Raw genomic sequence first — 26,856 nt, forward strand, 5'->3', positions numbered from 1 at the left:
TAGATTTTCAAAAAAGACTAGCTGAAAGTATTACTTAGATTTTTATGTCTTGCACAAATACCAAGATCTTTTAGTATGTAATTCATTTTTTATCTCTCTAATTTAGTAAAAAATATTTTCTTTTGAAAAGATTTGCCTTCAAAGTAGGGGATGAAATTATATCTTTTCTCTTCAATACAATGAAAAGCTATGGTCCTGCTTAAACAGCCAGGTTTACACCAAAAAAAAGAAAAAAAAATTTAATTTTTTCTTAACCATCTAAGTAGTCACAAAGCATATCATACTTTGCTACTTTATCCTGTTAAAAAAACTTAAATGTTTAAAACATTTCTCACACGAGAAAAGGGCAAAATGGGTCTTCACATGAGTAGACTTTCAAAAGGAGGTTGACAAAAAGTATGTGATAACCCATAAGAAGTCGATCAAGAGTTGAAAATCATCTTTGGCCGACAAATCTCTATAATAGATTTTCTTCTCTGCAACTTTTTATATACATCAAAAAATAAACATGAGAGATTTTAAATACTTATACATTAAGTTTGGCTGTAATTTATTGGCTGACCGGGTCCTTTGATCAAATTCAACAAGAGACCTTGCTCAATGCTCGTCCTCTGCCTTTTCTTGATTTTCCTGTTTTGCAGACAAAAAAAAAAAAAAAAAATCAATAAACAAATTTTGTGACTCAAAGAAGGTGAGGGTCTACAGTAACTCAATCGGATGGCTTGTGCAAGTCCATGCTACATGGAATTGATCAGATGTTTCTCAGGGACAATGAACCGTTTGCCTTTGATCATCTCCTTTCTTCAAGCAGTAACTGAACCAGTACCATATAATTATGATTGAGACGCTTTAAACGTTGCAAGTACTTGTCTTGCTATTTAGTTATATAGTTAAGTTATAAATCTTAAGTTACTTGCACCCTTCTTTATCTACACCACTTCTAATCATACTCACGGTACTTGCATTGTGGAAAAACATTTCTTCAGTGCAGAGTCCAAGCACATAAACTGCTTCTGATCTCCACTTCTTATTCCACCACCTCCATTTATTACAACGTAGGGAAATGCATGAACCACCCCTAGTTACTGGCAGACATCCTCACGAGCTCTTTGCCTCTCTTAACCGGGACCGACCTCATCAAGAACAATGGCACAGTGGGCCACACTGCCTCACCAATAAGATTTATAAATGGTGCTCCATCTTTGTCCTCAAACAGGTCCAAGGCAGGAACAAGCTGCTTTGTGGGTGTAGGTAGTCCTTAAACATGGGAAACCTATGCAGCTATTGTTTGTCACTCTAGCCTTTGTGGGAGGGACAAGGGCATGGTCAGAGCCTCAGGTTCCTTGCTTCTTCGTCTTTGGAGATTCCCTTGTGGACAATGGCAACACAACCGCATACTGACACTTGCTAGGGCTAACTACAGACCCTACGGCGTCGACTTCCCTGAGGGTGCATCTGGGAGGTTTACTAATGGCCGGACGATGGTCGATATTTTAATACAAACATGCATCAATGATAGTTTCACAAGCCTCATGCACATGCATTATATAACATGCATTATTTAACTTTATTTGTTTTGGATCATGTCAGCACAATTACTAGGTTTCCGAAGCTTCATTCCACCATATGCATTAGCTCGGGGGGATGAGGTGCTGAGAGGCTTGAATTTTGCATCCGGAGCTGCTGGCATTAGAGATGAGACTGGGGATAATTTGGTAATCCTAAGATCAATCTCTCTCTCTCTCTCTCTCACAAGTATATATGCTGTATAAATATATATATGTTGCATTAGAGATGAGATTCGGGGCATTTGCTTTAGTTCTACATTGTCTGCATTCTATTAATAACTATAAATGCATGATGTACGCTTCTGCCTCAGTCTCAGGTGGAGGTAAAGTATCTATTCTAGTGTCTTAACTATCATGCTCTCAACTATCCTGAAGTATCAGCTGCATTTGGTTCTCCTTTGAATGGTGTCAAGAACGGGGCTTGAATATGTTGAAACTCTATGTAACTCTTCCTAAATGTTCTAATCCCTGTATATACTTCCTCTCTTTTTACTTTGTTACATCAATCTTTCATATCAATAATTCTGGTGGCTTTTGCCTCCTTTATCATCAATAACAATAATAATAACCATAAATGCATGAGATCTTTTAGGCCATATTCACTCAGGAGGCAATTTAGTAATCAACAAGAAGGATCTGTTAATTACCTTTAACAATTTTTCAAAGTTTCAACCTTAGATACAGGCTCTAATTCCTTAACAAAATTGTCGACTTAGGATTCATTTATAACATCTCAGGCCTCATGCAAGAAATCTCATCTAATAATCCATAGCCATGTAGAATTTTTTTCAAGCCATGTAAACTGGGAGTTCATCAGCACAAAATTTTTTCTTAAACTTGGGGTTAACAGAGTTGGTTATCAATCAATTGGTGATTAATTATCTGCTGAAAAAGGCAATCAATTGGTGATTCTATGTGTTAACAGGGTGAGCACTACCCTTTTGCCGAACAAATAAACCATTTCCGCAACACAGCACAATTCATGAGGAGGATGTTCGGGGGGAACACCACTAAGCTGAGTGATCATCTAGGCAAATGCATCTACTTTGTGGGAATGGGTAGTAATGACTACCTTAATAACTATTTCATGCCTTTCTATTATCCTACTAGCTATGAGTACAGCCCTACAACTTTTGCTGCACTCCTCCTCCAAGACTACACTCGACAATTAACAGTAAGCATCATTATCATTTCAACCTGTCAATTGTGTTAAGAAACTCGGGTGCTCTCTTTAAGATGATCTGGTCATTCCTTGGTTTCAGCAATTATACAACATAGGTGCACGTAAGGTGGCGATAATTGGGATCGGGCAGGTTGGCTGCATACCTTATGAGCTAGCCCGAAACCGCAATGGTAACTATGGCAGAAATAATAGCCAATGTAATGAGACAATTAACAAGGCTATCACCATCTTCAACAATGGTCTTGTTCGGATAGTTAATCGCTTCAACAGAGAGTTTTCTGAAGCTAAGTTTATCTATGTAAACATCTTTGAGAGCTCAAGGAACTTGGTGCCAAAGCAGCTTCTTACGGTAATTTACTATTTCAAATATTACCAAGAAACCAAAATTATTGGATCATCATTTCTAAAATTTGTAATGGAACAGGCTTCAAAGTCACCAATAGGGATGCTGCGGTGTCGGGCGGAACAATGGGCAAATAACATGTCTACCATCTGAAATACCATGCTTCCATCGGACCAAGTACTTGTTCTGGATGCCTTCCACCCTACAGAGGCCGCCAATATTATCTATGCCAGGAAAGCATATTCTTCCAAGTCAAAATCCGTTGCATACCCAATGAACATACAGCAACTTGCAATGGCCTGAAGATGACAGGAGTGCTCACAGGAGAACCGATCTGAATTTTTGGAGCTAGAAGAATTTATCGATGTTTTTCAGATGCTAGCTTCTTTTTTTCGAATTGTGTTTTTAGATGCTAGTTGTCATCAAATTTCCTCTTCATTTCGCCTTAGTTACAGTGTTGCTCCTGTGTTTGAAACTTCTCTACTCAATGTATTGGACCTTGGTTACCATAATGCTTTAACTCAGTCTCCTTAATTTCCTTGCTTCTGAGAACCTTGACCTTTTTCTCTCTGTATGCATGCTTCTGTAATCTAGAGCATTGCATCAATATATCCATGCAGCGCATCTCGAAAGAAAGGGGTTGGGGAGGACCATGCCAGCTCAGTTATGTCAAATATTGAAGTGGCATAGACACAACTCTCATCAACCTTCAGTCGGCCTGATCGGGCAAATGGCACATCATGATCAAAGAGGAAATGATCAAATATCAAGGTCTCTATGCTTAATTAACCTCGGCAACTGCTCAGGAATGGTTATTTTTCACACAAGGATTATATAAATAATCACCTAGTATAGATATGGCTACTGACTAGAAAACACCGATCAAGAACACATCGATAGGAAAAACTAGAACTACTAATTTCTCATTGAATGCAGATGATCAAAAACCACTTCTTCACTATTTCCTCTACTGGTAATGTTGGCTACTTTTAGTTCAAGGTTCCAATTGCAAGTAGGATGTTCATTGGATACACTGCACTAGTGTTTCAATTGAAAGCATTCCTCACCGATATAATGTTCACAGCTGCTGTTGGGTGGAAGGCAACCCAGAAGACATGCTGATCTCTGTTTGAGCATGGAGTTTGTAAGGGAAGGCAACTGATCCCAGAAGATGTGCAATAAAAGACAAGCTTAAGACATTTTCTAATATGATAGGAACTCAAATTTATAACTAAGATAGCATCTTGATCTTTCTCTCAACAAGAAAGCACAAAAAAATCTTTTGTTACAGCAAGAGGCAGAGCAAGCTGTTGTCCACTAAATTTGGTACAAAGTAAACAAAATTTATATTTGAGATACCAGATGAAATTGATATACTAAAGTTACCTTTTCATCTGATTTCTCAGACCTGAGCCCAGCTTATGAAAATGGAGAGGATTCATGTATTAGAATACACTAGTCCCAAAGATCATGCTTCACAAGTCAAGGCTCTGCTAAGTGGATTGAAACGTGTTTCGTCATGCAAGTTTGATGACTATGAGCATACCCGACTAATGAGCAATACTTAGATGACATTTATAATCACTTATACCACTATTTTTCAATTGAATATCTTCTTGACTTCTTATATGCTCCATCAATATCTAATGCTGGAAAAACAAAGCAAAAAATTTGATATCTAAGCTATAGTTCTGGAGGTTGAAATAGCAAAGGAAGGAGAAGATGGACTCATTAAAGAAGTAATCACTCAAGTGAAAGAACACTGCTACTTTTAGGTAAAAGCTATTTTAAATTGTACGCTACCATAGAAGAAAATGACACAGAGATGAGGATGCTTAAATGGTTTAGGTAAAATAAATGGAGTTAGAAACAAGCAAATTGAAAGAAACCAAGAAGAATCAGCAAGGTAGAAAGTATTTTAAGTAGAAACATGAACATGAATTGAAGCAGGATTCGCCGTACCAGGCCGAACCGTCCGGTACGAGGCGTACTGAGCCGGTCCGGTACTTTATCGATCCGGTTCGGACTTTTTTTTCGAAATACTCTCCGAACCGCCCCGAACCGCTCGGTTCGGTCCGGTTCGTATCCATACCGTCCAAAATCGGACGGTATGGATCGGTTCGGTCCGGTTCGGTGTGAACAAACCGTACCGACATGCCCACATGCATAAAGTGGGGAGGGGGGGTGGGGTCAGAGACCTTTTAAACCATTGAGCCTGTTAAGAGTTCTCTGAGAAGTCTCAGAGAACTCCGAGACCCGAAGCTTATGAATGTCTCAACGAAATCGTTGAAACCTCCGAAAAATTAGAAAAAAAAGGAAAAAACTCCGTCAAATTGTAGGAGTGGTTCGAGAAGAAGCTAATCTTTAGTCGGAGGTAAGATAATATGTTATTTTCTTAGTAAATATTTTTTTTTTATTTTTGTTGTTAAAAATAGGATAAGAATGAGAAAAAATGAAAATAAGAGAAAATCATGTCAAAATCTTGTGATTTTGGTATGATTTAATTATATGTGATAGATCTTTGAAAATCTACACGATGACACCAAAATTGTTAATTTTCGTTAATTATATATTTTTAAATATTTTTAAATATTTATTTATTTAAAAATTAAAAAAATTAAATTTTAGAGAAAAAATCAGAGTTTGGGAATCATGTTTAGAATGATTCAAGCTACTTAAATCTAATTTCAATTTTTTTCAAATATTAAAATAAAAAAATTATTTTTTTAATTATTTAAATTAAAAAATTTAATTATAAAATAAAAAATATATAAAAATAGTGATATATTTTAGTTAATTTAAAAATATTATTTGAAGCATATAACATATTTGTTTTGAATTTATAAGTTTAAAATAATTATTAAATTATATATAATTATTTTAATTATCGTTAAACTATCGTGTTTTGTTGTACTTGCATATATTTATAAGAAAAAAATTTAGAGCATGACGTTCATTCACTTTAATTAATCAGCTATTTTATAGTATATATTTATTTATATAAAATTATTAAAAAATTAAAAAAATAAAAATCAGTGTTAGTTTTGAAATTGAGAATAATGTTTAGAATGATTCAAAATAATTGAAATATTTGAATCTAACTTGAGATTTTTTTGAAATTCTTTTTGTAAATATTTAAATAGTAAAAAATGTTATCAAATAAAAAATATATGTAATTAGTGTTATATTACAGGTAATTCGAAATAATTAGTATTTTGTTATACCTGCAGAAATAAGTAAGAAAAAGATCCAGAGCGTGACATCGGTTGGGATCATGGCGAGATGCTCTCAGCTCGACATCATTGGAGATGCAAATGGTGCAACACAGAGTTCAAGGGAGGAGGGGTGACTAGGTTGAAGCAGCATCTAGCTGGTGGTTATCCTGATGTGTCCATGTGTCGGAAATATCCGCAAGAGGTCCGACAATTGATGAAAAAGCACTTTGCTGATTCGAAAGCAGCGAAGGAAAGGACAAAGCAGAAAAAGATCAAAATAGACCGTCGAGCTGCAGAGCCACCTTCTTATCACTGTAGAGAGTCAGAGAAGGCTTCTGCTCCAGATGATGAGGAGGCACAGATTGAGACTGCCATTCAGGCAAGCTTGGCGGATTAGTACCAGCAGGAGGAGATGGTCCGGTACAGAGAGCGATTCGGACCATCATACTACAAATCAGGATCTGGATCAGCGACTGGTAGGGAAGAATTCAAGTTAAGGAGAACTACCTCAGTCAGAGAGCTTGGTGGTAGAGGGAGCAGACGCAGCATGTCTTCTTTGTTGGGAGCTTTTGGCAGTAGAAGGAGGTCCTCCAGAGATATTCCAGCAGGAGCCAGCATTCAGAATTTGGATCCACATGCTTTGCCCAGCAAGGATTCAAAGCAGCAGAGAATTGACAGTATGCTGAAAAAAGATAAGAAGAAGGATATGTGGCGAGCTATTGGATCATTATTTTATTTCAGTCATATTCCAGCAAATGCAGCAGCCAATCCTTACTACCGATCTGCTATTTCAGCCATAGAGGCTGCCGACCAGGGTGTAGATCCTCCAGGATCTAAGGACATCTATAGTCAGCTTTTTGACAGCAATAAAGAGGATCTGCAGAGATGGATTGCTTCTTACAAAAATAAATGACTTACATACGGTCTGACAGTGATGTATGATGGTTGGATAGGTCCTACTAGACGAAGCATCATTAATTTTTTGACATACTGTGATGGAAAAATATTTTTTCACAAATCAATCGATGCTTCAGATAAGATGCACGATGCCACATATATCCTTGGTCTAATGGAGGAGGTAATTGATTCAGTGGGTGAGCAGCATGTCATGCAGGCCATCACAGATAACGGATCACAATATAAGGCTGCCGGAGAGTTGCTGATGGAGCAGCGACCGCAGATATACTGGACCCCATGTGCTGCACATTGCATTGATCTTATATTGATGGATATCGGAAAGATTCGCAGGGTACAGCAGGTAGTGGAGATTGTCCAGACCATTACTAGATTCATCTACAACCACACATGAGTTCTTTCATTGATGCGGATATATACTAGGGGGAGATCTTATGACCGGGTATCACACGGTTTGCTACCAACTACATAGCACTTGATAGTCTTCTTTAGAAGAAAACAGCCCTACGTCAGATGTTTGTCGGTGCCGAGTGCAGGAGAGCAGATATGCGAGGGCCGGCACTGATGGAAGTCATGTGGAGAACTTGATGACGAGTCAGTCATTTTGACAGCGGGCTGAGAAGATAGTGAAGGCTATCAAGCCTTTATATGAGGTGCTTCGCGCCGTGGACAGTGAGAGATACTCCCAGATGGGCTTTCTATATTACATGATGGAGAGAGCAAAGAAACAGATCAGTGAGAATGATCCCAAGCATGCTCAAGAATTCATTAACATTATTGAGTGCCGTTGAGACTATCAGACAGGCAGAGATTTGCATCTAGCTGGTAAATTTGGATTTAAGAATGTTTTAAAATATTTTTTCGAAGCATGAAAATAAAATTATGCTTAATCATCTTGAAATTTATCTGCAGCTTATTACTTAAATCCGAAATTTCAGTATACTATTCCGATGATAGATATGGATAGCGAGCTTCTTGCTGCTCTTCGCAATGTCATATATAAGATGGTGCCCGATCTAGAAATCGCATCGTTATGTTTGCAAGAGGTATGCTAGTTTAAAACAGATGTAATTATTCAACTGAATTCGATCTAATATATTTATAAATAATAAATATATTTTATTTCAAACGAAATAGTTTAGAGAGGGATCAAACAGTTTTGAAGTCCCATCAGCTGTCATAAGCAAAAAATAGATGAATCTAGGTAAATTACATATCAATAATGAGCAATGTAGATTGATATGTAATTTTGCTTAATAATATCATCAAATTTGATATGTAATTTTGCTTTTGTAGCTGAATGGTGGATTCATTTTGGAACGTTAGCAAAAAATTTGAGACATATGGCTGTCCGTATTCTTTCTCAGACGATCTCTGCTAGTGGCTGTGAACGTAATTGATCCACTTTTGCCCTTATCCACAGCAAACAGAAAAATCGTCTGACACAAAAATACTTCGACGATCTTGTATATGTTCACTACAATCTGAGGTTGAGGCTAAAATGTATTATGGAGGAAGTTCAGTTGAAGTACACTGATCCGACGTTGGATGATTATGCCGACGAGGATGACGATCCGATCATCGGATGGCTTGCAGGTCAGCAACAGAAGCCAGAGCTTGATGAGCCAGGATCCCCTCCACGACCAGCCAGTGTGGTGGCGAGGGAGATCAGGGTGGATCCAGGGCAATGGACAGAAAAAAATATTCCACATAGGGTTCTACTGATCAGCTACAGTCTGAAGGGACACAAGGGACTCATTTATCACATGACTCGCTATCCGATACATCTTCCCAAAGATTCGAGCGATAGATGTATAGACGATCCTCCCGGCAGCCAGCAAGAAGGCATCCATCCTCCCAATCAAGGAAACTCAGTCACAGAGGGGCACAAGGGGGGAAAGAAAAGATAGTTGTACGTGCACCACTCTCGAGAGTACAGGAGCTATCTGATTCAGATACGGACATCAGGGAGAGTGATGATGATACTGGTAGTAGTAGCCATGGATCTGATGATCAGGAGGAACTGGAGGATAGGAGACCACCGTTTATGAGACACAGCCACAGGGTGATATTCAATTCACCGGTGAGTCTCAGTTTACGCATGTCACACAGGATAGAGATCATGGTGGACGAGTCGGTAGAGATCATGGGGAGCCAATTTCATATAGACGACGGGCTCCTAGAGGTCGTCCAACACATGATGCAGCTGCGGACGATCTTGCACGTGAAGTAGGGTACATGGATGTATCTGGATCATCCTCGCATTATGGATCCTATTATCCACAGCCACCTTATGATCCATATGCATATGGTGCATCCGAGGCATCATCATCTAGTGGTTACTACCCTATGCAGCCTGGAGCATCTTACGGATCAGATTTTGCTACTGGCATATTTGGATGAGCTCCTCCACAACCGTACCATCATCTCAAGGATACTTCTCAGAGTCAGAATTTTAGCGAGAGGTCTGAGATGTCTTACAATCCAGAGAGGATGCCTTATGGGATGATGAATATTCGAGAATACGGTGCAGCTTGGCTAGAGGGTTGGACTGATGCCCCTTCAGACTATGTTGATGATCCAGACATCTACGAGTGTCACAGACACTCGACAAGAAATTAAATGCAGAGTACATCTTAAGGTTCGTATATCAGTTATTGCGCTTTGTACTTAAATATTTAGATACATTTTAATACGTATTTTATATATTTTTTTTTAGTTTTAAGGTGACATAGTTGAAATATAATGTAAATAAATATATGTTTGAAATTTTGGATCAAGAGTCTTTGTACCGCAACCTAACTCCAAATTGAACCCAAATATGTCAATAATATGCAATATAATGCCATATTGAGGTTGTATTTATCAATTATTAACTTTAAAAATCCAAAAAAAAAATTAAAAATTGAAAAAATATTATGTACCGATACTGGACCGGTATGCCTAGGCGTACCATGTGTCGGTATGGTACGGTACCAGTACCATACCGTATCGGTCCGACATCGGCACGCCATCCGGTACCGGTACAGCAAACCTTGAATTGAAGGATCTTGAATCTGAGCTGTAAGATTGCGAAGGTAGGTACCTAAAACGATCAAAGTGAAAATAAGCAGAAAGCAGACTATGTCAAAAATTGAGAGAAATATCCCTCATGTGGGACAAGAGGCACTTATCAGGCTACAAACAGCGATTAAATATTAACATTTTACATGAACCATTGCCTATATGATCACCGGCTATTACTACATTGGAGGGTCTGGCATTGGATATTTGAACAAATTATCATGAAACAGACCACTAATTAATGTCCCATTTACTTGACAGTATGAAAGAGTTTATTTCACACAGGACATCCACAAACACACAAAAATACACAAACAAACCAAAAGAAAAATACAAAAGAAAGGGAAAGAATTATATACCGGGAATTGACTGGGGAAAAAAGAGACAGCCCTATTTACAATAACATAGAAGCCAAATGCAAAAGACACAAGGGAACCATTAAATTAGAAGGAGATGGGTGGAAAATCATTATTATAGCATATAAGCAGAACTGCAACAAAATCCACAAGAACATGCATAATGAAACAATGAATGCTCAAGACAAATGATTTATTATTGTCATAGCACCTTAATCAGCAACAAACATATGGTAAGATATGCCATATTTGCTATTCTCCCTCAAGCCAAGTATTTAGAAAGAAATGGGTAGTCTGTATATCCAACAACTGGATCTGGAATGTAAAAAGTACTCCTGTTATAGCCGTTAAGTCGACCATCCAACTCAAACCTTTGAGGAAGATCAGGATTAGCCAAGAAAAGGCGCCCATATGCAACCAGATCAGCATAGCCACTAGAAACTGCCTTATTGCCTTCTTCTCTGTTATAGCCTCCAGCAACAATAAATGTTCCATTGAATGCTTTCCTCGTAGGAAGAAGAGAGTGAGGAGTTTCAGCCTTTTCTCCTACTTTACCCATCCTCGGTTCCACCATATGGCAATACGAGATCCCAAATTTGTTCAGAGAATTGACCATATAGAGACCAAGTGCATCTGGGTCAGAATCGCCTGCTTCCATGTAGTTAGCATAGGGGGAAAGCCTTATTCCAACCCTATCAGCTCCAATCTCATCAACCACAGTTTGTACTACTTCCAGTGCAAAGCGGCAATGATTCTCCAGGCTCCCACCATATTGGTCTGTCCGATCATTGACTTGATCCTTCAGAAACTGATCAATCAAATATCCATGGGCTCCATGGATCTCAACTCCATCAAATCCTATGAATCAAGGAATAAGAATGATGATGAGTTGGAGAAAAATTTATGGATGAAGACCAATTTCTTTTTTTCTTCCCCCCTTTTCCAACAATATGAATGGTGGAATACCATCAGATTGATGCCAATCAGTGCAGCTATTTAAACTAATCTAAAGACAGTGTAGGTACCGTGTGAATGATGATCAATTGAAGGCTTATAGCATGCTGCATAAATTACCATCTTAGATAGGCAAAAAGACATGTAAAGCATGCAGGGAATGTCCAGGGCAATACCAGTAAAGAGAACATAGATGGGAAGTAAATTTATTAAGAACCAATGAGATGCCAAAAAATCCCTGCAGGGCATGCACTAAAGTTGACAAAATGAATATAGAAAGATGGCATTATTTACTTGATCCAAAGAATAATTCTGTAAAGTAATTATTCTTTATTGGGTGAAATAGCTATATTTTGAATTAAGACTGTCTTCATCTACTCCATTAACAACTCTTCAAGCTCTTTAACCCCCCACATCCACCCTCCCCTCAACCCCCCCGGAAAAAATGGAAAAAGAACTCTTCTACCAAATTCAGCCAATATGTGGAACACCTCTGCAATATATGTGCAACTTAAAAATCATGATTAAGTGACAGTCACTATAAGGTTAGAAAGCTTGCATGGTTCTGAATTTTGATTATTGGGGTTCTCAGATGTACTCAATGCAAGTGGGACAGAGAACTTTATATTTATTATCAGTGCTCACAGATGTACTAAATGCAAGTGCGAAGAGAACTTTATGCTTAAATCATGTGTTGCAGTGATTTTGTAAACTGAACCTAACTGCTTAATGGGAACCTGCATGAGATAATGCTCCTTCATGGTCCACTGACAAGGAAACTGAATAACACTTCTTATATGAACATTTATGTGTTTTAAATTCTTTTCCGTGTATACATATCACTTGTCAACAATTTCCTAGGTATCTCAGGCTTCTCAGCTGCTACTTCTGATATTCATGGAAAACTCTAGCTTTTTCCAATGTGCAGATGAAGGAAGAATTAGGTAGCCTTAAGGGGGAAGGACCAACAGACTGCAGATGCATATTTTACGAATGACTAGCTGTACTAATTTCTTGATCTGAGGGATGACTCCAAGGTTGGAACCCAGCTTAGGTTGGGCACAGTGGGTTTTGGCAAAAGCCTCCATGTCCGTTAACAATACTAGCTCTCCTATCTGGCAGTAACTTGATCACCAATTTAAACTGAAAGGAGTACATGACTCTTACCAGCTTCTATCGCATTCTTAGCAGCAATTTTGAAATCATCGACAATCAGAGGGATCTCTTCTGCAGCCAACCGCCGAGGAGGTGAGAACCGTGCAACATCCACACCATTAGCTCGCACTTGAGGTGCTAGTGGCTTGTCAGTAGATGAGATTGGAGCTTGCCCATCAGGCTGAAAATCTACAGCATATCATATAAGCGCGTCAAATGAAAACTGGACCTTTTCAAAAGTGACTTATGAAGAAGTACAACAAAAGAACTCCACCAAGACAATTTTCTCTGTGTTTTATCTGCATTCATATAACCTCTTGCAGGTGCTTATGACTAATGTTTTGGGAGTGCATGCAGGAGGGATACCATAAATTATTTATCATTCAGTGAAATATAAGATAATGGTATGTATCAATTTTCTGAAAGGTGTAATACTTGAAGTGTTCATAAAATGCCATGGGTTGACATACACTTAATCAAGGTTTTAAAAGCCAGTATCAGCATCCATGTTGGTGATTAGTTGGCTCGGTACTGCTCCACAGCCCCTGCATGCAATGACAGATGGCACATGACAGCATCCACCTGGCACAGCCAGCACAGATCCGCATCCAGCTGACCATGCTGATTCATGGCGCGACAACATTAAAGAATGGAAGAATGAGGGAGGACACAACAGCTTCTGGATTTGGGAAGCAAATCAATATGAGTGCCCATAGCATAAAGCATTGAATTTATTCATGCAGATATGCTTTTGCGAGAAACATAAGAGGGTCCGCAGCTTGAATGTGGAGTTTATTTAACAATACTTTTGAAACCAGAAGAGCTGCTTAGAGGGCAAAGGAACTCATGAGTTCTGGTTATATATCAAAGAGATAATCATTTATTATTAAAGGATATTGGTTGAGTTCCGACTTCACATTTTGTACAGGAAAGAGATATAAAAGCAATAACCACATTGTCACCAATATATTTTTTGATTTTTTTGCAGACATTTGGAACTTGCTAGACAAAGTGATTGAATCAATAAGTATTTCATAATCACACAAACATATAGTGTTAGGTGTTTGAGATTAAGCCTATGAGTTTGCATCAACTCAATAGAAGATGTTTTTAAAAGAGTCAGATAGATGTACCATAATTTGAAGCTCTCCCCGCATGCCAAATCTGGCAAAAGAAGATGCCACCCTTCTCATGCACCGCATCCACAATAGGTCTCCATGCTTCCACCTGCTCTTTCGTCTAAATGCCAGGCGTGTTTGGGAACCTAGTGTTGAAAAATAGCTTGTAGCCTCAGCCATTAAAAAAAAAAAAAATCAACAGGTATTATCTTCAATTAAAAGGCATAGATATATAATTAACGAGTTTGGGACTGAAGTATTTTACCCCTGAGCAGTGTCCGAAACTCCAGTGGCCTCAGCTACAAGAAGGCCACCTTTGGATGCCCGCTGAGAGTAATACAAGATGGCATGAGGTTGGGGAACGTTGCCAAAGGACCTTTGCCTTGTCAATGGTGCCAAAACTATCCTAAATAGTTTCAAAATGAAAAAAATAAAAGCATCAAAAAAATCATAGCAACCTTGGTGAAACTACTTTTCCAAGCATCATTATACCTGTACTGGTCAACGGAACATGTAAAGACTACTCTCCCAGGAATCAACTTTCAAAGAAAAATTTCTAGTGAGGGAAAATTTTTCCCGCAAACCACACAAGTCCATAGAGTAAACAAAAAATTAACAACGCATAATGGATAGGATTATAATTTGGAGATGCTTTTAGCTGTAATAGCATTCCAGTGAGTAATTCATCATTGTTCTTAATCAAGTTCTTGATGGATTTTGTTAGCAGTATTTTCATCTGGATAGATGCTTCTCAGACAACGTAAATTAACTTTTTCCCCCTTCTTTCCTTTTTATTGTTTGGTGGAGATTTTGCTTATTTACGGGCATTTTTAGCTTCAATTTGTGTTGTTTGATTTCTTTCTTCCTTTTTTTTTCTTTAAGAAGAAAAGAGGATCAAATCATATTTAAAAGACAAAAAGCTAAAATTTGATTATTGTTAACACGAGAAAGTGAACCCGCAAGTAGAGATTAAAAATAGTGAACAAAATGGCTTCCGACCTAATATGGATCGAAATGCCCAAAAAAACCCCAGAGATCAAATGATGAAACAGCTGGAGCCATGGAGTTGGTCTAGTTTTCCACTTGTTTCATAAAAAACGCTCAAATCTCGGGGGCAAAAAAAACGAGAGCTTGGAGTAGATGGTGACTGACCTGTGGGAGAGATGGAATCCACCCATCTTGTAAGGAGTGAGAAGAGGAATTGGAGCCATCTCTCGTTGACCAAGAAAAAAAAAAAAAACTAAAACTATTTCTGTTCAGCTGATCACACACTGTATGAAACAGTTGCTGGAAACAGGCCAGTAAGTCATACAGCAAAAGATCTTCAGGAAACCGAAATACTGGCGCTAAAGGCGACAATTACCGGGAACTCTTTAGTGTATCTACGTCTAGAAACTCACAGAATATGCAGAGCTGAAGACAACAAGCCAAGAACAGTTTACATAGCTATAAACTCTGTACTAAATTTCGGAAAAAAATTTCTCATCTGACCGCTGAAGCGAATGAGAAATCAGCACTCAAAATGCAAATTCCCATTCTACTTCTCACATATGTAATCAAATACACTGTAACTCAATTTAACCTAATTAAATGCCTGGAGTTAGGTCTTCCCTAACTCATTTGCATCAAAAAAAAAAAAAAGGAAGGAGAAAATAAAGAAAACTGGCTTCTTATCCTTCCTTTATTACCGAGCCATCCGATCTCTGACCGCAACAGGTTGCATCAATAAATCAGCTTGTTTCTTTTCTGTCTCCAAGGGTCAATGGATCAGATCAAAGCATTGAGGATGCACAAAAAGAAATCACTTGCCAATCATGCGTGGTTCATTATAATAATGGCTAGAAACCTACCTAGAAAGCTACATGTTTACTGCCGTCAGAAGAGAAATGAAGAAGGTGCTGACCTGTGAGAAAGATCAAACTTTCCCATCTTGTGTGGAGTCAGAAGAGGGATGGCTGCCATCTCAAGGACAAAATGTAGGCAGACGAGATTCTTGGAATTAATTGGTTGTTGGTGGAATCTCTTCTTTTGCTTTCCTCGTTCTGCTAGGGGATATTTGAAGGAAAAGTGAAGGGCAAAGTTTTCTTTCCTTACTCAAGTATCTAAATCTTCATTATCACGCTCTGATCCGAGATTGTGAATCGAGAATCATGACAACCACCGTATACTCATAAAAAATATTTTTTCATAAGCATACAAGGCATTTCATCATGATATCTTACACATAAAGTTAAATAATTTTTCAATTTTTTTAATAATCAAACCTTGGTTCAAATAACAAATCAAAAATTCAGTGTCCAAAAGAAAAATAATTGTCTGACAAAGTCAACACTTAAGATAAAAGTCTTGAATCAATTCTAAAAAAAAATCCTAAATCAAATAAGCTAACTCCATCTCTAATCGTTCTCCCAACCGGAATCCCGCATCATGCTAATTTTCTGGATCTGTAAGAAAAAACATAAAACTCATTATGAACTAAATAGCCCAGTAAGCAGTGTATACCTTTAACTGAATGAATCAGGCAATAATACTATACATATCGATTTACTGATAATAACAAAATCAATATGTAATTTCATGAAATCATAATCATACTATTAATCATATAAAAAAAATTCAATTCATCATAATTTCAAATTATGTTTATCATCTTAAATTCATCAATTTCTTAGGTTCTTCTTACCAACCATGATTATGACTACATTTTCCCTGTGGCAAGGTCATTATATCGCGTATCTGCTTGCGGTAGGCTGCGAATCATCTGGCAGCCAAGTCCTTTGGAACCGCTGGTCTCGCTGGCAGTTTGTCGCTGGTCTCTCTGGTGACATGTCGCTGGTCTCACTGGCGACATAAATCCTCAGGACAATCAATTGCCAACGTATATGCCCCCATTGGCGGGGTCCTTTACATAGTCAGATTGTCAATTCATATTGTCTTTCAATTCATATATTATTTTCAAAAATAATATAAATAAATAATATTCGAGTCAAATCAATCATATCATTCATTATGATCATACATCATCATAATAATTTTGCAACAAATAACTTCATAAATAATTTCTACAATTAATTTCAATCACAAATAATTTCAACAATTATTTTCAATAAATATTTTCAATCACAAGCATGCCATTATTTTATTTAATTCAGAATTTATAATTTATCAGATAAATTCAATAAAAGTAAACACTACTTACCTCAAAAGAAAATCCAAACTAGGAATTCTAGAAATCTTGAAAATCCTTCTCCGGACCTGGTACGTTAAATATCATATTTTTTGATCAAAATTTCATCAAATTAAAAAAAATTAAAATTTATTAAAATCCAATATCCTTACATGGATCAATTTGACAGCAGCATCCCAGATTTTCGGACTAATCCATGGAAACTCTTCTTATATTTCTTTTAATTATTATTATTAATAATAATAAATTTTTTTTAATTCTATAAATCCTAAAAATCTAAGAGAGAGAGAGAGCAAAAAGTTTCTCTCTCCCCTTTTTTTTTCTCTTTTTCTTCTTTTTCTTCTTTTTCTTTTCTTTTCTTTTCTCTTTTTCTTCTTTTTTTCTTTTCTCTCGAGCTCCTTCATGGCCGAAACAGGGGACCGGCGGGTCCCCTCCTTTGCCCGACCGTTCAGGCCACGATCGTCACGGTGGAGGCTGGCGGCAGAGGGGGGCCACTCTCCCGAGTTCGAAGAGGCAAGGCCGGCGATCGGTTGTGATCGCCGACGCCGGAAAACCCAAGGGAAGAAGAGACCAAAACAGGGGTCTCTTCTCCGATCAAAAATTGACGACATCCGTCACCGACAGTCGCGCACAAAGGCATGTGAAGAAGGGGAAAGAAGAGAGGAAGTGGAGGAAAACTTACTTCGGCTTCCGGTGACCTCGTCGTGAGCAATCACGGCGAGAATAAAATGAGTATCCGTGGCTCCAATCGGGAAATCAGAGAGAAAGAGAGGAGAAAAGGACCGATGATCGGCTTCTAAGAAAGAGGAGGGTCTTTTTATAGAGAGCCCTAGGACTCCTGGGGGTTCTAGGACTCCCGATTGCCGAGGTTTAATCGGAGAAGAAAACTCCTACCGGGAGTCTTTTTTTCGGTTCCCTTGCTTTCTTTTTTTTTTTTTTTTTGGGCTTGGGTCTTGTTAGATGGGCTTGGGCTTTGGGCTATAACATTCATTATCGAACGCTCGTGGGGAAAGCTGGTCCAAGTCAAACATAAACGGCAAGCTGACCCCATAAAACCAAGATGCATAATTTTTTTTTTAAAAAAAAGGTACGGAACAATTTTCTACACTGCTAGATCAGATATTCCTTGAAACTTTTTATATTTTCTATTTCCTGATTCACACAGATATTTTTTTACTGGATTATTTAAGAAATCTAATTTTACAATTTTTTTTTCCTCTGCCAAATGATACCTCTAGTGTAATAACACACAAATTCTTGTTTCCCACAACGCAATGGATGCCAAACGTCCATCTCCATACGTTTAAGTAGATGTTTCCATTTTAATAAATATAGAAAAAAATGATAAGAATATAGAAGTATATCCATGTGCGTAAAAACATAAAATTCAATTAGAAATGTCATTTTTCCTTAAAAAAGCGTCACGCATGCCGCACCTTAAAAAAGAATGAACCAGGCTTTATCTTTTCAAGTACTTGGTACATGTGTAGTAATGATTAAGGCATGTATTTAACATTCTTGATATCTTAAAAACATAGATTCCATTATAATAAAATAATGCTGTCATCCAAATCTTAACTAACATAAAACTAGCATACTATGCTAGGTATTTTTTTTATTTGTCCAATTATTTTTGACATATAATATAATAATATAATAATTTATAATAAATATAAAATTTTTATAGTCATTTTTTTGTTATATATTAAACAATAAATTTTTACAATGATTGGATGAAAATTTTTATCATCAATATTAATATTATCGGTGTTCAAGTATTCTGCACAAATTGAGCATCTATGCAAAAAAAAAAAAGGCCCATATTTAATATTGGCCTCATTGATGCCAGTATCTGCATTGTGCAACACACAAAGATACTTTTTTTTTCTTTTTTTTCCCTATCTACTCTTAAAATATAATAAAATAATAAAAAGATTAATAAAAATAAGATTTCAATAGATGAATATTTGTTGTATATTATGTAATAAACTTTAATAATAATCAAGTAAAATTTATATTACTAATCCTAGTATTAATAATGCTAATCCAGTGCGACATACAAGATTCTAATTTTTTTTTCTAATTATTATTGAAATATAATATAACAAAATAATAAATTATAATAAATAAAATTTATATTATAAATTAAGTATTGAGCTTTAATGATAGCCAAGCATATTATTACTGTACCATTCATAGTTGCTTACCAAGTAATAAATTTTAATCACAGTCGATAATATTAATATCAACATCCATATGGTGGATAAAAACCTCTAGATTAACTATCTTTAATTTAGATATATACTAGCACATATGCTACACAACAGGATAATTTTTTCCTCCTTTTTCTAATGATTCTTGAAAAACAATATAACAAATTATGATAAATAGATAGCTTAAATAGCTAATTTATGGTGCATATTAATTAATAAATTTTAATAATGACTGAACAAAAATTTTTATCATTAATACTAAGACCATTAATATTGGTCAATAATCATTTTTTTTTACAAATTAGGCAATGAGCTTTAATGATGGTCAAGCACATTAGTAATGGCATCATTAATGTCCATTATATATTAAATAATAAATTTTAATAATCACTGAGTATAGTAATATCGGTATTACTAATTTTAATACTAGCATCCTTGTAAAAGTTGCAAATAACAAACTTAATGATGGCTAAGTAGAAAGCTTAACACAAAGGTTATTAATACCACCCCCTAGGATAGATGAGATATAATTTTTTTTCTCCTTTTTTTTCATATATTTTTGAGAGATATTATAATAATACAATAAATTTTAATAAATAAAATATTTTGATAGCTAATTTTTTAATTTATATTAAATAATAAATTTAATAATTATCAAGTAAAAATTTTGATTATTAATAACAATGCTAAACTAAAAACTTTGCACAAAAGTCTCGAACTCTCATTATTAATAATAATAATATCAGACTCTAAGGTACATTTTTTCTTTTTTTTTGATTATTTTTAAAATATGACGTGATATTTTAATAAATTATAATAAATTAAAGATTTTGATGGTCAGATTTTTATTGCATATTAAGTAATTAGTTTTGATGGCTGCCAAATAAATTGATGCAGATATAATCAATATTTATTATATATTAAATAATAAATTTTAATAATAGTTGAATATTTTATTATCAAATATTATCAATAGTAGTGCCTATCCGACTTTCACGTGACCATGTGCATGATTTATTAATGTGACGGTGTTTGTCTCTCCGTTATCCGTATCTGCTTTCGTCGATTCTCGCAAGTTGGACTTCCTCCATTACCCATGCGTCATCGCATTTGTCATGACGAAACGACGGAGCAACTCACCGGCAATAATAATTCAATAAAAGCAAAACATTATTGACCGAAAAGTTTTACTAAAAAAAAAATAGAAATTATAAGTTTATAACAACCGAACCAATGTGACCGTCAGGTCCTCAGAAATTTGTACGGCATATTATAAATAAATAACATCAGGAGAATGGTGAGATGGCATGGCATCGGCATGGTAGACATGCCCAAACCAGCCTTTCGAATTAGGGATGCCGAGATGGATGTCCGAATATTTTATCCATCATCTAATTAACGAAGTGATTTTAATAAAAATTAAATAAAAAAATATCATCTAATTTTAATTGTAGTTATGATTGCGATGATTTCTTGATTCAAAATTGAATCTAAAATTAAACCCAACATCGAATCCAGCACTAGCATTAATATCCTTTTTATTTTATATAAATTTAAAATATTTTATTATAAATTCAATCGGATTGAATTATAAAAATTATAGATGATATCTTTAATTTAATTATTTATATATAAAAATTTAAAATAAATAAAAAATTAATAATTAATAATTTTTTAGTTTAATTTTGATTTTATTTTTTTCGATAGTGATTATAATTTTTTATTTAAAAATTTGTTCGATTTTTGTTCCGGGAGAATGACAGTGAATTTTGGCTTCAATTTTGATTTTTTCACTAACCATATTAGATCCACACCATTGACATCTCTATTTTAAATTTTGATACCCATCTTTCTCTCCACAAGGTCCATGAAGATTTCACTGGGCTTTTCATTATCTTTTGCTTTAAGAAATATACGTTAAGTTAACCATAAAGATATGATGTATCCAAGAAGAGATACTCAGCCAATTTTTTTTGACATCTATTTACACCGTAGAAAAAAATTTTATACACCACATGCGGTATAATAAAAGTGATGTAAAATACACTATGCAATTATATTGGAGTATGTAGCCATTGTATTTCAATGCGTATTTAATATCTAAAGTTTTACTTTTTTTTTTATTTAAAATTTTGAATGACAAAATTATCCCTCCTATTTTGAAAAAATTATGACATTTTGCTGTCAAATTATGATTTGTTCCATACAGAAAGTCATAATTCTTTTAGAAGTCATAAAGAAGGAAGAGCATTTTCGTCATTGAAAATTTATAAAATTTTTAAATGACGAAAATATCTTTTTCTTTCTTATAACATCCTATGGTCAAATTATGAACAGAAAGTTATAATTTGACCACAGGATGTCATAATATAGTCATAAAATATCATAATTTTTTAAAAAAAGAAGAAGTATTTTCATCATTCAAAATTTTAAACAAAAATAAAATTACAGATATTAAATGTACGTTGAAAATGATGACTACATGGCCCAACAAGCGAAAAGCAGACTTGTTGATTTTGTTAAAAATTGAGAAAAATATCCCTAATGTGGGACGAGCCCAACAAGCAAGAGGCACCTATCAGGCTACAAATGGTGATTAAATATTCTACATTTTACATGAACCATTGCCCATGTGATCCCCAGCTATTACCATATTGGAGAGTCTCATTGGATATTTGAACAAGTTATCGTGAAACAGACCACTAATCAATATCCCATTTACTTAACAGTACGAAAGAGTTTATTTCGCACAGGACATCCACAGGCACACAAACACACACGAAACAAATCAAAAAAAAAAAACAAAAAAAAGAAAAAATTATATACCAAAATTTTTATATATACCAGAATTTGTTAAAATAGTGTGATTCCATATATGTATTTTAAAAATTTTTAAATTATATATATGTATTTTAAAAATTTTTAAATTTAATTATAATAAAATAAAAAATTTAAACTAAAATTATTTTAATCTAGATATGCATCAGATTTAATCTGTAAACCACCAATCATAGATCTATGAACATGAAACATTTAGTCTGAAAAATCTAATTATAAGAAACATAAACATAAATAAGAGATCCGATCTCCATATTTTTTCACGGATCGATGATTTTCGTAGCTGATAATCGTAGTATATTTCAAGATCCTCGATTAATGGCACACATATCCGGCCTCTACAGATATCTATACGAAGTCCTCGAATCCGATTGGAGGCCTGCATTTTTACTGGAATGCTAGTTCCCTTGCAGAAGATACCTCTTGACGGTTGAAGATCTTTCTTCTTTTCTCTAAAATTCTCTTGAAGAAGAAGAAGAATAGGAGGATGAAAAACAATAAGACTTTCTTCTTTTCTTTCTGAAATCTATGTGTAAGATCTTTCCGCTAAAAATATATTAGTCCAAGAAAGAACTCTTCTTTCTTTCGCACCTAAGAAGAAGCTTTCTTCTTTTTCTTCTATGCATAAGAGAAATCTTTTCTCTTCTTCTTCTATGCCTCCAAGAGGAACTCTTTTTTTCTAAATTCTCCAGATCCCATATGATTTTTTATGCTCGAAAAACCTCCTTTTTAGAACCCACACCTAAAGCTCCTTTTTATTAGTGTGGAGTAGGGTTTCATATAGGAGTTTGGAGTGCGTCCAACTGTTGGATGCCTCCTCCTATATTTTTGGCATGTAAGAAAGATTTGGGCGTAGAGTTTTTAGCGTGTGATCCCTCTAATCTCATGCCTTAAAAATCAGATCTCATCAGATTTTTCTTGGATGTCAATTAGGGATAAGAATTGGATGGACGTTTAAACTCTATCGAATAGAGTTTGGGGGGCATCCAACTCTTGGACGCCTCCCCTCTTTTTGTATTGGATTTCTCATGGAAAGAATGCATAGGCATGAGTTTGTTTCATGCAAAAACAAGGGGAGAAGGGGCGCGTGGAAGAGTGGTTAGGCATGGGTTTATTTGGCACAAGGAGAGAGGGAGAGTCTTAGTCAAATTGGACTCTCTTTTGGTGCCTTAATTAATCCTTAACCAAATCAGATTTGGTTGTACCAAAGAAAAGGTCAAATCCTAGTCCAACTAGGAATCCAAACCTAACTAATTTGATCCTAATTCAATTAGAAAATTAGTTGAACCAAGTGCTAAGTAAATCAAGAATTAATCTCCCTTGCTATTGAGCTATCTCATAACTCAATTAAGCTTGAACTAATCAAACCCAAACCAAACCAAATTGAATCAAATTCAATTAGACTTGATTTCAACCTCATTGCTCAATCAAATTGAGTCAATTAGCAATCCAATTGCTAATTAATCCTCCTATAACTCACTAACTTTAAATAAATTTTTTAATTATAAATTTTGTATTAGATTAATCATCAATCACATTGATAATTAGATCCCTCTGTGATTCATAATCATAGATCAACCATCTGATCAGACAAAGATCTCTTTTATGTATGATCCCATAGATTTTATTCTGTCTGATGGTGAGATATACTATGATCTTCATCATAATATCATCAAAATTTTCTTCGATGGGTTAGAACAATTCTAACTTTACTCATTAAAGATCATCGATCATCAAGATGGCACTCGACGAATCTCACAATCCACCAGTGACATCTAGCAGTATATAATGATAATCCAGCAGAATAAAATATTGAATCTCTAGATGCAGTTATCATGTGATTTGATCATTCTATCATGAGTCTCGATAAGATGGAGATCATGGATAACTCATCAAACCTCATCGCTAGTCATATGTAATATTCAATCGACTCGAGTTCATAAGTGAAACTCTATGAAAATCTTTTTCCATCATTCACTCTGTCATGATCATGGTCTTCTAAACTCAGTCTCATAAATAACATATGACTACCTTTTATCTATCAAAGTTGATAGATCCCATCTAGGTGCACACCCTACTCCCACAGTGAATCTATTACAGCCAACGTCCACTACAAAGATCCATATGGCTAGAGACCATACTTATGTATAGTCAAACTACAACAACCCTACTGTGTGCAGCTGAAGCACCGCAGGTCTGAAGGCTACTCACACCACTGCAACATCGAGTATATGACTGACGAGTGGATAGATATCCATATGACTACTCGTGTCAGTCATGCTCGGTACCATTATTTTTTAACAATCATCTATTCTCTTGCTTCAGTGTTTCCATACTGTAGACTCGAGACTCGTCTATCTAGAGAAAAGCAATCCATATACTAATCTTATCAGATCAATCACCATCCTTGTGATGATCCATCGATTGGAAGCATTTAGGAATTAATCACCAATGACATGTGCCTCAAATTCTCAACTCTTGAGAATATATGTCATCACCAATGAAGAGAGACGTATCACTATCCAACCTCTGTAGGATGCTCCTTCAGTGTGAAGCAAGCTCAGAGAAGCCGAGAGGTCAGTTCGACCCTGAGAAGAAGGCAGTAGGCAAAGAAACCTAAAATCTGGCACCATGAGTTTGGTGCAACGCTATAAAAACTTATTCTATATAAATTAAGAAATTTCATGATGAGGAAGTGAAGGGCAATCGAAGATCGGCCTTTAAGGATTCCTCATAAAGGCCCACTCGACCCTGGCGAGGAAGAGCTATCTATTCCTCGAGAATGGCGACCTTCAGCCTAAACTCGGCTAGGACCTGGTATTTTATCCTAATAATCTCCAAATCCTTGGGAGTGAGGATGAAGTCTATTCTAAACGGATCAAAGTCCAAAACTTCGAGTCTACCTGAAAAACAAGCTACCTCGGACTCTGGGTCCACATCCCTAATGTCGTCACCCGAACTCCATATGAAGGGGGATGAACTAAACTCACTCATAGTTGGAAAATAAGGAACTGACCTAAAAGACGAAACGATCGAGCAATCAAAGGACAAGGAATGATTGTAGCTCAATTTTATCTGAGCAACTGGGCAGAATCTCCAAGTGCCAAAGCTCTCCCCTCTGAACAGTGGAGGCAGTAAAAATAAAGTTACCGAGGCCCTATTTATAGAAGTTCGAGATGGCTCTAATCTATTATCGATTTACCTTCCCCGATCGATGCTCGATAAATGGCAGCCTCTGATCAATCAGAATGTGGCTCCCATGGATCCAAGGAATCAACGGTTCAGATTCGAAGATGGTTCATCTCAGGTGGCTGATCTTCGACACGCGTCAACGAAGAATAGCTCGACGAGATCAGATCAGCCTCGACCTCGGACTGATACTCTGTTCGACCGATCTATGTGTAGCTCGACCTTGAGAGTGAGAGACATCTGTTGTGGATCTGTACTTCGACTTCGACTGTGACATCCTTGGATCCGACTGAGCTATAGGTGATGGACATCTGACAGATATGTATATGTGACAGAGAGACTATCGAACATTTCGTCAGCAGTGGTTCTCAACTCTTCGGCCTTGGATGATTTATTTTAGATCGTCCTCGACCAACCTATTCCAAATCACCTGAAGGTCAACGTGCACTCTACAGTTTCCACAACATTGGCTTTGGACGACCTACAGTAGCTTGTACGTAACCGATCTATTTCAACCAGAAAGAGAACAAGCGTTCGCTCCACAAACTCTAGTACCTCGGCCCTGGACGACCTATTATAGCTCAACTGTGGCCGACCTAATCTCCTCACCAGTTCTGTTCCTCCTTCAAAACTGAAAAAGTCCAGATAGAGTAGAACTTCTCTATGATCAAGTCTCCTACAAAAGAAAAATATCTTCTCTGAATCAATCTATGCGACAAATCGGAAAATCATCAGGACTTCGAGATGAATACGACTCAAACTTCTCCCCAATAAATTAAAGCTCTGAAACTCTTCAAGATACGCAATCGACTCCTTACTCTCTCCTCTCACTATTCTTTAATCTCCTGACTTGAGCATTGGAAGGTCTTCATCGGAGAACGCCATCCTCAGTGATGACTTATTTTGTAGGTGTTCGGATGAAGCTTCAACAGTTATTTTACCTCGGTCACGTCCACCTCAGCGTCCAACCTCAGATGAGAAGATCGGTAGCAACAAGAATAAAATTTGGATATAAATTGAAGGATCTTGAATCTAAGCTACCGGATTGTAAAGGCAGATACCTAAGACAATCAAAGTGAGAATGAGCAGAAAGCAGACACGTTGAGTTTGCCAAAAATTGAGAGAAAAGTATTCCTCATGTGGGACCAACGCCAACAAGCAAGAGGCACTTATCAGGCTACAAACAGCGATTCAACATTTAACATTTTACATGAACCATTGTCCATATGATCACCAGCTATTACTACACTGGAGGGTCTGGCATTGGATATTTGAAAGAGTTCATTCCACACAGGACGTCCACAAACACACAAACATGCACAAAACAAACAAAAAGAGAAAAAAACAAAAACAAAAGAAAGAGAAGGAATCATATGCTGCGAATTGACTGGGAAAAAAAAGAGGCAGCCCTCTTTACTGTAACATAGAAGTCTAATGCAAAAGACGCAAGGGAACCAGTGTGATAGAAGGAGATGGGTGGTAAATCATTATTATGGCGTATAAGCAGAACCGCAACAAAATTCATAAGAAGATGCATAATGAAACAATGAATGCTCAAG

General features: G+C 36.2%; 1 protein-coding gene and 1 pseudogene across 1 annotated transcript; one reads left to right on the top strand and one right to left on the bottom strand.

Annotated features, from left to right (window-relative positions):
• Positions 1–1,241: 1,241 nt before the first annotated feature.
• On the top strand, positions 1,242–3,584 carry LOC105051593 (GDSL esterase/lipase At1g33811). Its single transcript, XM_073243718.1, is given in 9 exon segments — positions 1,242–1,384; positions 1,387–1,495; positions 1,589–1,715; positions 2,494–2,742; positions 2,831–3,065; positions 3,068–3,100; positions 3,176–3,190; positions 3,193–3,282; positions 3,285–3,584. Coding segments are annotated over 9 exon segments (1,080 nt in total). The 5' UTR covers positions 1,242–1,275; the 3' UTR covers positions 3,398–3,584.
• Positions 3,585–10,809: 7,225 nt separating this feature from the next.
• Positions 10,810–15,544, bottom strand: LOC105051590 (putative 12-oxophytodienoate reductase 11; annotated as a pseudogene).
• Positions 15,545–26,856: the final 11,312 nt, after the last annotated feature.

The sequence above is a fragment of the Elaeis guineensis genome, chromosome 9 (assembly GCF_000442705.2).
Source record: "Elaeis guineensis isolate ETL-2024a chromosome 9, EG11, whole genome shotgun sequence".
In the NCBI taxonomy this organism is placed as follows: Eukaryota; Viridiplantae; Streptophyta; class Magnoliopsida; order Arecales; family Arecaceae; genus Elaeis; species Elaeis guineensis.